The sequence below is a fragment of the Numida meleagris genome, chromosome 3 (assembly GCF_002078875.1).
Source record: "Numida meleagris isolate 19003 breed g44 Domestic line chromosome 3, NumMel1.0, whole genome shotgun sequence".
In the NCBI taxonomy this organism is placed as follows: Eukaryota; Metazoa; Chordata; class Aves; order Galliformes; family Numididae; genus Numida; species Numida meleagris.
The window spans coordinates 56142913-56155510 of record NC_034411.1 but is presented as its reverse complement, the minus strand read 5'-3'; the positions used below and the strand labels follow the sequence as shown (position 1 = coordinate 56155510).

At 38.8% G+C, this 12598-nt stretch overlaps 1 protein-coding gene across 11 annotated transcripts in view; it reads left to right on the top strand.

Moving 5' to 3' along the window:
• The window catches only part of EYA4 (EYA transcriptional coactivator and phosphatase 4), a 159036-nt gene that overhangs the window by 12021 nt on the left and 134417 nt on the right, over positions 1-12598 (top strand). For all 11 annotated transcript variants that reach the window (XR_002437155.1, XM_021392498.1, XM_021392493.1 and 8 more), the window contains exon 2: positions 9536-9637. Coding sequence is in view for 10 of the 11 variants with exons in the window: in XM_021392498.1 (XP_021248173.1) it covers positions 9605-9637 (33 nt within the window). In the remaining variant the exon portion in view is untranslated. The remainder of the gene's footprint in view (positions 1-9535; positions 9638-12598) is intronic.

Here is a 12598-nt window from a genome sequence, read left to right as displayed (position 1 = left end):
GGACGTGGGCCCTTGGGTCCCCCGTCCCCTTTGTCACGGAATCGGGCCTAACGCCCGTAAACCGTCGACAATTTGCCAAGAAGTCTTTCCTTTTTCTTGTTTTTCCACTTGTTTTGTTGTATGATAATGATGGGACAGATGACCAATATATCATCACAGACTTGCGCAGTGTCTTACCTATTTACTAACATAACTGATGCAGAGACTTCTTGGTCTGTATTGCTATGCTTTTTCATCTTGAGGCCTGCTTTTGACTGTTCCATATGTTTTTGTGGTTCTGTGATTTGCTTCCTTGTTAGAAATACCTGATACAGAGTGGGGAAATCAGCCTATTTTTTCTTGAATAAGATGTCCACAATAACAGCACAAGCAATGCTCTCCTTCAGGAAACTCAATCTGAGGAAGCAAACTGCACTGAATGGACAGTGTGAATTTAATACAAGTGTTCACCAAAGACTACGCAGAATTCACAGGACTGCATGTAATAAATGGTGACTGGCATGAAAGGCAGTCATTTGACTTGAATTTTGAGAGGTTTTCAGTGTATCACAGCTTGATGGCGTGAATCATGTCTGTTTCAATTCCTGCATTTAATATCTGTCATGAATTCACATGTTCACAAAGCAAGATGGAAATAGCATATTATGTTCTAGTTAGAGCTGTGTAATTTTTAAGGACAGGGAGGAGGTAAACAGAAAGTAGATGAGGATAGAGCTGTACACACCTAATTGGTGTCAAAGCAACCTTCCCTGTTCTTAACATTTGTGAAAACTCAGTGTGGATAATTCTGCTGTGTCAAGATGGGGAAATGTCTGAGCTGCATTTACCAGGACAAAATACCTTTTATTTTTCTGGGTAGTGAGCGTTTCCTGGATCTCCTGTGAACACAAACCCTGGGGATATCTGCCTCCTCATTTTAGAAATGAGGATTTTAGTTTTACTTCCTAGCTTTGTTTTCATGCTAATAATATCTGACATTGAACCCTGAAACTTACCCATTTTGGATGTAGGGTTTCTGTATACATTAGAATATATATAGTATGCCAAATTTGGATATGTGCATGGTCTTCTGCACATGCATGCCAGGTAGCGTGGAAGAATGAGGGCGGTGAGTTGGTCCTGAGCTGTTCCTGCTTGTCTCTCTCCATCTGGCTGGTATGCTGGCACCCCTGCATTTGAGTCTGAAGTGAGTGCTCCTCATTTCAGGGGAAGTGGCCAGGCTCATTGTGCACTTCTTGGTAAGTCCTGCAGAGCCCTCCTGTGTCCCCTCTGTGTAGCCCTGCCCCAGAGCCAAATGAGGTTGTGTGAGTTGCTGTGTGAATTTCTGGAGTAATTTGGTAACTCAAAATGAGGAATAATGACAAATCTTCTCTATTTAAGCAATCCACCTGCAAACACACATTGCTGCAGGCCCAGAAGCCCATCCAAGAGGCTTTGCCTCTATCAGGAGCCACCAGATAAAATAAGCTGTGGCCTGGGAATGGTGTGCAGAGCCAGCCACCCTCTGTGGGCCAGGATCTCTGAGAGGGGAGCTCAGAGTTCTGGAGATAATTCATAGATGGAAGATGTGTGTCCTGTGCATGCTGTAGGAGGTTCCAGAAAATTCTGAAACTTCTCCAAGGGTAAAGTTTTCATCCTCAGCAAAGAAAAAATTGTCTGAAACCACATGGATCCAAAAAGGGCCTTTTCTTATCCTATAGAGATAAGAGCCATAGAAAAATATAGTATTAAAAGAAGAGGGGTAGAAAGATGGACATTTCTTATATCTTTTAATTACCCAGATCATGAAGAAAAGCTAGTATCTATAACACAGTGTGAGCTTTCCAGGAGGCTCGTTTCACCCACCTCAGTTTCAGGAGGTGGAGACCAGTTACCTCGGCTAACCCTAGATAAGCTTGCAAGATCTGCAGGCCACTTCTACCTCTTGCAGGTACCCTTCTGATTAAAAGGAAAGTGGTAATTAAAATGTAAGAGCTAATATATATATATAGCTCTTACGTTATATATATATTCTGAATACTACATATATTTCTATCCACCTGCTGGTTTTCCTCAGGAAGGCAGTAGATGTCTAGATCCTACTGCCAGGATTGCTTTGCTTGCCTTTATGGTTGTTTGTTACAATTATATTTAAAATCTGTTAGTCATTTGCTCTCCCTTGAAGTTAGATATAAATGATAATTTTTCTTACTGTTTTTTTTTCCATTCAAGAATAGTGTTAATTAGGGTTGACATTCCTTTCAAGACGATACAGCATTTGCATAAGAGAAGAGACAGCAGCCTGAAAAACTTATTTAAAAAAAAAAAAAAGAAAAAAACAGACAAACCCACAGTTAACCATGGGAAATATATCAACTAACATCTTTTCAGAAATTCTTTTAAGAGCTGAAATTTCATTTTCCCTTATAACATAAGAAACATGATATTTTTTTGACCAAAACAAGAACAGACAACGTCTCTGGCGTCTAGAAAGCCTAAATGTCATAATTTCATTTATTTTAAATATGTTAAATTGGTACAGTTTTTCTTATTTGCTTGTCTGCTAGCAATGAGTTTTGAAGAAAGCTAGCTTATAAAGCGCATCATTGTTATTTCTCACTTGAAGCATGGGTCTTTCTTCTTTTCCAAATGCGATACAAATATAGACTGAGAATGTTTTTACTGTACAAAATATGTTTTTTGACTATAGCTTTAAGCTAACTTAATATTTTATAAATCACGTTTTGATTTCTTTTAGCATATTTAGGTTCTATTTTATCTTTTTCATAGCAGGCTACAAGTGATATGCATGCAGACATCTAGGAGAAAGAATGCTTTCCAAGTAGGAATTGCTTGAGTGTTAGTCAGTACTTGTTATTTTTTGTGCCCTCTTTCCTGTCTCTTCCGAGAAACAAGTTTATTCATGGGAATAAACAATTATAATGCTATCTAATTTAGATCCCAGTACACATGTACTACAGTCTCTTGCACTAATTCTGGAGCGGTTCATTTCTTTGTTGCCTTCCTTGCATAATCTTTCATAGTGCCTTATATTTAGGAATGTACCTCCTCAGATGCTCTACAGGAAAGATGCAAAACCCAAACAGAGTCTTTCCTAATACTGGGGAAGCTCAGCCCTGTGAGGCTGTGTTTGTTTACTTGAGCAATGGCACCTTACTGTGCACATGCTGCATATCTTCAGTTGTGGTTATAAGCACTGAGTACTTCAGCTATCACAGATTTCTGAAGTTGAGAACAAGAAAATGAGAAAATGTTCTATTTGCGATCACTTGTCAGTTAACATTTTGTGTTCTTCCTCAGTGTGTGACTGTCACAGAAATGGTTCTTTGTGGCTATGAATTAATTGTGTTAACTACAGCGGTATCCTTTCTGCTTATCATCTATTATTGACACAACTTATAGTGTAAGAATCATATAGTAAACTTGACAGAGTTGGTGCAGGTCCTGCACTATACAACCAGAGCATCCCTGTCATGGAGAAGAAGGTGTTCAACAGTTGAAGAAAAATGAAAAGAATCTGACTATATGCCCAATATGGCATTATTATTTGAAAAAATATTGTTGTGGTAGAAACTGAGGACCCTTCTCTTCAGTAATTTCATCTAGCAAGAGCACCTTCAATTGGAGCAAAAACTTTTCTTGGTTTTTGGGTTAAGGTGAAAAGGAGGAAACATTCTTATGGTAAAGTTCCTCTTCCAGACAAAGGAGTCTTGTTGGAAAGCCATCTCTCCATCTTGCTGAGTGGAGGGCCTCAGAACTTAACAAGAACTTAAGCAAGTTCTGAGATACTCTTGGGAAATGCCATGTCCTTTAAAGCTGTTTTTTGCCTGTGAGTTCACAACATTTGCATTATGTTTTGAGCTTGAGAAAGTTTCAAGACTTGATCTTTTTCCACATCTCATATGAAATGAAGTTGCCCCAGTCAATTGCTTATTTGCTACAATTTCATTTTTTTTTGTTGAATAAAAGCCTGAAGAAATCCTTGCTAGGGAAGAGATTGTGTCCTAGCTGTCTTGCATTTTCAGTTATTTACAAAGCTGTATGCAGGAGATCCTTGAGGAGATGTTGATTTATTTTATTTTTTTAACTTGTTGGTGTATCTCTGGGAAGAAACACATGTTTCTCCTCATGGTTGAGTCCTGGAAGTTGCAGTTTAAATTTGATGAAGTGTTTTATTCCCCCAGATAAAAATAAATAAATAAAAAATTATATTTAAATGCATTTGTTGATGAGGAAAGTCAGGATTCCTCCTAATTAAGACATTTCTTAGAAAGGTAAAATTTTTATCTGAGAGCATAAAACACTTCATCAGTTTTAAAGCCACATCTGCAAGGACTGGATCAAGAGCAGAAACAGACATTTTTTTTCATTCTGGCTTGTCTGTGAGTTTAAGACTTTTAACAACAGTTTTAAAAATAGTTAAAAACAGTTAAAAACACTTGCAGTATAAAAGGGATAAGAATGCCCTCCCTCCCTCTGTTTTTAATCTGGTTCTCTTGATGGGATAAACTACAAGGTTGGATTGGTAACTGGATTATTGCCTCATAAAACAGCACGAGGTTACTATTATCCTTTAATTTTATATCTTTATTAGGGAGTAATGTTGGTCTTATTTAAATCACTGACTTCTCTAATGGTTTTTCTTCTCTTTTACAAATTTATTAAACTAAACCCTAAAGGATTTGGTCTAAGTGCAATTGGAATAACTGCCATTATAAAAATCATTGTGTTAGCAGTTGGTTATAATCAGCAGCTTTAGCTGGGCTCAAAATTTAGTAGGATTTAGCTGTTGATATCCTGGACCATTAGGTAGAATGGTGATAAAACCATAAGTATGAATTTTATTTAAAAAAAAAAAACAACTTCATTTCCAGTAATAAAGTATTTGAATTTTGAGGCAGTGTGAAAATGAACAACAGAACCCTAAAATCCATTCTAATGTTACATGCTTGTGGAAAGTTATATTTAGTACACAGTATATTTACACAAAGATTAAAATAAGCTTGCCTTGCAATTAAGTCATTTTAAAAATTCCAGAAGTTCCATCTTTTATGAAGATGGCTAATGCAAGTGACATATTTGATAATGCATTTCAGTGGATGCATCCACTTGGATACTGGGACACAGTATGTGCATCATGCGTGAGACATAGGTGGTTCTTAGTTGTAGAAATCCTACTGGAACTAAGTGGTTAGGATTCATCTAAACTGTTGATAATAATCTTTATATTAAGGAAAAAGGTGACATGCATCCACTGATTTCGGTGAACTTTGGTTAAGATCATGATTAATACAGAAAGACATTAGTATGTTTCTGTTTGTTTTGGCATGGTTCTGTGATTCTGTATGGTTCATACAGAAAGTGAGAGACTTATCACTTTCTGTGACCAGCAGTCAGATTTAGTGCATTTACTGTTTGAATGTGAGCCAAGTACTGGCTGCAGAGAGTAAACTTCAAAAATGCTGATTTTGTTCTGAATGTTTTATTTTATCATTGAGTGCTTCACCACTTTTTCTTAGGCAGTCGTACCAGTGTACACATTTCAAACTCCTAACTAAATTAAAACAGTTTTTGTGTTTAAGTTCTTTGTCATATATTTCAGGATCATTTGTGAAAATTCACCTTTGTGTTTGGAATTGCCTTCTTTGGCAGGGGAAGATGAGTAATGGCCTGCTACAGGAAATCCCATGTGGAACTGCTTTCTTTCAAAATATCCATTGTTCTCAGTAGCCTCCTGTCTTAAATTTGCCTATATTGAGTGTTTTAAAGAAAGGTTTCAATTCCACTGTTGTCTCAGTTAGACAAAGACTGCAGAAAATTTTTACAGATACAAGGTTGTTGGTTCTGTTGACCAGAAACTCTGGAAGGTGGTTGCTGTTGTGGTGAAGGTATCCTGGTCAAAGACATCCATGTCTTGAATCCCTTTGAAATTGAGAGATTTCCTCTTTTGAAAGACAAAATTCTTTGCAGTTTTCTGTTAAGGTTAAACATGTACCACAGAGTTGCTTTCAGCTGTTCTTTTCCTTACGTAAGTAAACAGCAAAATTAATGAAATGCTAATTAAGCTTTTTTTCTGAAACTTAGAGGGAAGGAAAACAAGAAAGTGCAATCCTGCAGCAGGATCAAGGGGAGACTGGAAAAAAAGTAGATAATGTATGTTCTAGGAAATACCTATTACAAAACACAATAAAATTTGGGGAGTTAATGTTTTGAAGAGTTGATGGAGATACGGAAGCAAGTGGCACTTCAAACCAAGAGGAGCTGTTCCTAGGTGAATATAGGGAGGTGCATGGGGATATGAGTGGAATGGTCTGCAGCTCCAGTGCATGCAAACAGCTATAAACAGCTCAGATAAGTAGTAATTGCATTTATGCAGGTTGGAGATAGCATAAGGTTTAAGCGCTTAGTGGTCAAAATTTTAAACCAAAATCGTTCCGTAATGTTTATGTTGTAGGGAATACTCCCAGGTAGTTGTGTTTTGGGATACCTTGTTAATAAACAAATCCAAGTAATGGTAGATTGTTTGGGCTACTTAAATTATACATTTGCATATGATTATATATTTTGTTCTCTTTTGAATGTCATACTAGGTTTGATTTATAATTTTATGATTATTGATATATACAATATCCATGGAACTTGCTTTATTTTAAATTGTGCGAATTACTTGTTTCTCTGAAGTGTTTTTTTTTTTTTTTTCTGAGAATAAAGACTGAAATATAATTGTGTGACTTTGACCTCTTCAAAACCTACTTGGTGATATCCCATGGGTTAAGAGCATTGGTAGGTAGAGGGGCCCAAGAGATTTGGTTGTCATTCAAGAACCGCTTCTTCCAAGCTCGAGATCAATGCATCCTTAACAGAAAGAAATCAAACAAAACCGACAGAAGATCTGCATAGATGACCAAGGAGCTCATGGAAAAACTTAAATGGAAGAAGAAAGTCTATGGAATGTGAAGAAGGGGTCCGGCCACTTGAGAGGAATATAGGAACATTGTCAGGGCATGCAGGGATGCAACAAGGAATGGTATGGCCCATGTGGAATTTAATCTGGTAGGGGAAGTCAAAAAAAAGAAAGACTTCTTTAAGTATGTCAGTAGCAAAAGTAAGACTAGGGAAAATATGGACCTGCTGCTTAATAAGGTGAGTGCCCTGATAATGGAGGACAGGCACTGAGAAGGCAGAGTTACTGAAAGCCTTCTTTGCTTTAATCTTTACTGCTAAGAATGCCCCTCAGGAATCTCAAACCCTGGAGAGAAGAGAGTCTGGGGAAAGGAAAACTTCCTTTTGGTCGAGGAGGATCTGGTCAGAAATCACCTAGGCAAACTCGATGCATACAGATCCATGAACCCTGATGGGATGCAGCCACGAGTGCTGAGTGAGCTGGCAGAAATGATTGCCAAGCCACTCTCTATCATCTATGAAAGGTCATGGAGAACAGGAGAGGTGCCTGAGGACTGGAGGAAAGCCAATGACATTCCAGTTTTCAAAAAAGTTCAAGAAGGGTCCTGGCAACTACAGGCCAGTCAGCCTCACCTCCATCCCTGGGAAGGTGATGGAAGAGCTTATTCTGGATGTTACCTCCAAGCAAGAAGAAAAGGAGGTTATCAGGAGTAGTCAACATGGATATACCAAGGGAAAAATCATGCTTGACCAACCTGGTAGCCTTCTATGATGTCATGACTGGCTGGGTAGATGAGAGCAGAGCAGTGGATGTTGTGTACCTTGACTTCAGCAAGGCTTTTGACACTGTCTCCCATAACATGCTCGTAGGTAAGATTAGAAAGTGTGGGATAGACAAGCAGATATGAGGTTGATTGAGAACTGGCTGACTGGCAGAGCCAAGAAGGTTGTGATAGGTGGCGCAGAGTCTAGTGGGAGGCCTGTAACTATGGTGTTCCCTAGGGGTTGGTATGGATCTGGTCTTGTTCAACGTCTTCATCAGTGACCTGGATGAAGGGATAGAATGCACTCTCAGCAAGTTTGCTGATGGTACAAAGCTGGGAGGTGTGGCTGACACACCAGAAGGCTGTGCTGCCACTCAGCAACACTAGGATGGGTTGGAGGGTTGGGCAGAGAGGAACCTGATGAGGTTCAACAAGGGCATGTGCAAAGTCCTTCACCTGGGGAGGAAAAACTGCATGCATCAGTACAGGTTGGAGCTGACCAGCTGGAAAGGAACTCTGTAAAGAAGGACCAGGGTGTCCTCGTGGAAAACAGGTTGACCACGAGCCAGCAGTGTGCCCTTGTTGCCAAGAAGGCCAATAGTATCCTGGGGCACATTAAAAACAGTGTGGCCAGCAGGTCGAGGAGGTGATCCCCCCACTCTACTCTGCCCTGGCGAGGCCACAGCGGAGTACTGTGTCCAGTTCTTGGTCCCCCAGTTCAAGAAAGACACGGAACCACTGAGGAGAGTCCAGTGGAGGGCTACAAATATTATTAGGGGCCTGGAGGATCTCTCTTATGAAGAAAGGGTGAGAGACCTGGGACTGTTTAGCCTGGAGAAGAGAGGACTGAGGGGGGATCTTATCAATGCTTCTAATAGGCAGGAGTTAAATGGATGGGGCCAGGCTCTTTTCGATGGTGGCCAGTGACAGAACAAGGGGCAATGGGCATGAACTGGAACATAGGAAGTTCCATACAAACATGAGGAAAAACTTTCTTTGAGGTTGGCAGAGCACTGGATCAGGCTGCCCAGAGAGGCGGTGGAGTCTCCTTCTCTGGAGATATTCAAAACACACCTGAACATCTAGTGTGACCTACTGTAGAGAACCTGCTTTAGGAGGGGATTGGTCTCAGTGATTTCCAGAGGTCTCATCCAACACTTAGAATTCTGTGACTTTATAGTTAAGGTTACTGTAGTCATTACTATGCAGAACTCTCAGAGTTTTCATATTTAAGATTTCAATATTTGATGGCAATGATTCACTGTATGAGAGAAGGCATAGACATAGTGGATAATTAGGATAATGTCTATCATTTAGCACATTGCACAGAGCTGCTTGTTATAAACCACTCAGTGTATTTTATTTAATCCTAAGGGAATTTAATGGACCTTAGAATAGGGACTTCATGCTGATAACTGCATAACTTTTTCTACCAGATGCTTAATGACTAAAAGGTTATCATTAAATGTGTATTAATCAGTTTTGTTCTGTGTTCCATAATTGTCTGCCTAATATATCTGCCTAATATATTTTCCCAAGGGTTATCTTTTTTTTTTTTTGTCTACTTAAACAGCTGGCTGTATTAAATGTCTTAGCTTTGTTATTGGTTTGTTTTCATACCTATTTTCTCTTGAAGGAGTGGAAAAATTAAGCATTGTTCCTGTTTCTATTTTACATAGCTTCCTAAAACAGTACTGGAGGTGTTGAAATTTTGTATATTAAATTAGACTTCATAGAAGTCAGTGGGAACTTTGCTGCAGATTTTAGTGGAATCACAGCCTCAATTAGAAGGCTTGTTTATTGCAGATTTCTTTAGAAGTGAGGGCTACAGACTAATGTGTTAACATTTTATCTCCTTTTTAATTTAGACCACTGAGCTATAAATTGAACAGAAGATAATTTCTGCTTGTGGTGAAAAAGAAAGGTGAACAACCTCCATGGAAGACTCTCAGGATCTAAGTGAACAGTCAGTAAGTACAAAAGCTGCTACAGTTAGTGGAAAAAAAATGAACTCTGTTCAAATTGTGCATGAAGGGGTTTTACTTCGGATTTGAGAATTACAGTAAGGTCTAGAAAAAACTTCTGAGCCTCTGTATTCAAATTTTTTCTTAGCTCATTGTCAATGGTTTACGGGCTGGCTTGGCCCAGTTCCATGACTTTTGGGGCAGGGGGACCCACAGACCCATGTCCTGGGAAAAGGGGAAAGGGGGAAGGGTAGGGAGATGGGCATAAAAACAAAACAGGGGCAACAATCTGAAGAGGAAAGCTAATTTACTAAAAGAGATATCAGAATGCAAGATAACACAATATAATACAATATAATTGGAATGGAAGCTAATAAATCAAATAAAATGAGAGTGTCCAAAAACCAAAGGCCTTACTCTAATGCTGAAGGCGAGATGTCTAGAGAGCAGAGACGTTGCCAGGATGAGCAGAAAGGGAAAAAGAAAGGGCATGTCTCATGATCTGCAAACGGTTTTATCTTTCTCTCTGAACGGAAAATGGAACCAGAACAATGCAAAGTCCTCTGGGGTATGTAGTTCTCTTCTGAGAACCAGGTACCCGGAACTATCCACGATCCACAGAACTGGAGCATTAACTCTTTAACTCCCAGTGCACTACATGATGTTATGATGTGGAATACCAATAACAAAAATCATAAAACCATGACATTCATACATGAAATAAGTGGTTTTAATCTTACTTTTTTAGCACTGAAAGTTAAAAGAACATAGTAATATAGAATTTTGAAGAACTAGAATTTCTGGAGAAGTGGTGTATATAATTGAGGTACACTTGAAGAATAAAATGTTAGTCTTGCACAGTGGTATGCCTTTTTTAAACAGCTATATCAAAATACCCACTGTGGCCTGTCAGTTTTGCTGAAGCAATTGTTACCAGAAGCACGAACAAGAAATGTCAGGTGATAGGCTATTACCGATGACATACCCAACTCTCTTGTGTTTCAAGAGGATTGTGAATATTGACAGTATCTCCCTGTACTGGGTCACAGGGAGATACCCTTTGTTGTTGATGAGATAGCTGGGAAAAATATGGGTAGACATTTCTTCTATTTCTTTTCTAATTTTTCCTTTCTTTTAAGGATGTGATCTCCAGACTTCCTTAGCCACCAGGCTGGAGTTCTGAGGAGGCAGCATGTTCTGATTGAATTTAAACTTGGCTAGGCCTGTCATCCCAAGTATTGGCTTTGTTTTTAACATCTTAATTTGTAGTGGTCACAATGCTGGCAGATTTGTGAGCACCATGTTCCCCATGAGTCTCAGTTTGGTCTCAGTGAACTGAAGATCAATAAAGGGATTTCATATTTCTGTTTTTACATGCTGAAAGAGGTTATCCATGTAATAAACTAGTTTTAATATCATTTTATAGCAGAGACTTTTATATGTAACAGAAGTGCAAGGAACTGAGAAGAGTTTGTGTGCTTTTAAAATGTTAGTAATTTTCTTTAATAAGGTGTACTTTGCTCCTGACTGGGTAGCTCCTATCTGAGACTTTATCTTGGACTGGAGTATTATTGCTGATTTTAAATGGGACAGAACTGGAGAGTCTTAGCAGTGTCTCAAGTCACTGTGGTGGCACTACTCAGGACAGCTGCATGTATTTATGTATTTAAACAGTTCTCAGCCAAAACTTTAGAGCATGTAAAAGCTACATGGCTTCATAATTTAATAACGTTTTATAAAGGTCATAAAAGATTAAGCAGAAGTTCTCTCATGGTCTGCAAAACAATTACTCTCGGCAATATACATAGTACAGTAGATGAGCCAGTTTAGCTTAGTGCAAAAATGTGTTTTCATCATAGTTAAAATATTTTTGCATTACTGGATGCCTGATAATGCATAGTTTAATATCTATTTTATTATCATAATCAAATCTCTACTTTTTCAAAGTTACTATATAGCTTTATGCTAATGTAAGGACAGTTTTGCAGATTAAAAATGGAGGTGATGTATACTCTATTTTGCATTATAAATGTCATACTGTACTGTTGGTGTCACAGAAAATCATTATGCAAGGCAGTAGTTTATTCTTTTCCGTCTTTGCTGAACAGCAGCAGAACTTCAGCGCAGTAGGTTACTACTAGGTGTGTGACCACACTGAGATCTGCCCCAGATGTTGCTATCTTGAGAGAACCAATTGTTGTGTGAAGCCTGTCAGCCTAGAGCAGATTGAGCCTTAATTTCCCCACTTCATGGGTCTCTTCACTATAATATTAGAGCTGAACTCTTCTCACAGTCAAGTTTGGAAAAATAAAATATTGTTCCTAGCTTAGTTCTTTAAAAGCCACAGGCAAGGACTTGGGCTGGAGATCCCAGGTAGAAGAAGGTGTTCTCTGACTGAGGCTTTAGTAGTTTAATCTCCAGGAAGGTATCAGATGTATACCTTACACTCCTTCATCTTCTATTAACCTGGTGTTTTGTAATGGTTAGTAGGTTTTGTACTGGTTAGCTCTAGGCAGTTCTTGGTCATCGTGAAGTATTTCTGTTTCTTGATGTGTTCAGTGCATATAGGTATTTAATTTCAGCTTCAGAATTTCTCTCTGGGAGCTGAGTGCATAAGATTTAGATCATGGAAATTGTAGGCGCCTAAGGATCCAGTCCCTGCTGCAAGCACATTAGATTGTGTGAATAAGCATGAATGCAAGACCTGTGTTCAAACTTGTGCTGGCATCTTGCCCTGAATATTCTAGTCCGTGGTTACTTGAAAGACTGCCTGTCTCTGCAACTGAGATAGTTTAGAAGGTGCTTGCTGTTGGATAATGTTTGATGGACAGGCGAGTTTTTCTGAATAGAGAGATTCCTTTATTGAATTAATTTCCCTCAGCAGTCTGTTAAGAGCCTTTCGTCACTGGGAAAGGAGGGCAGATATGTTTACTTGGGACAGCTAAATAACAATGTAAATGTTCAAAT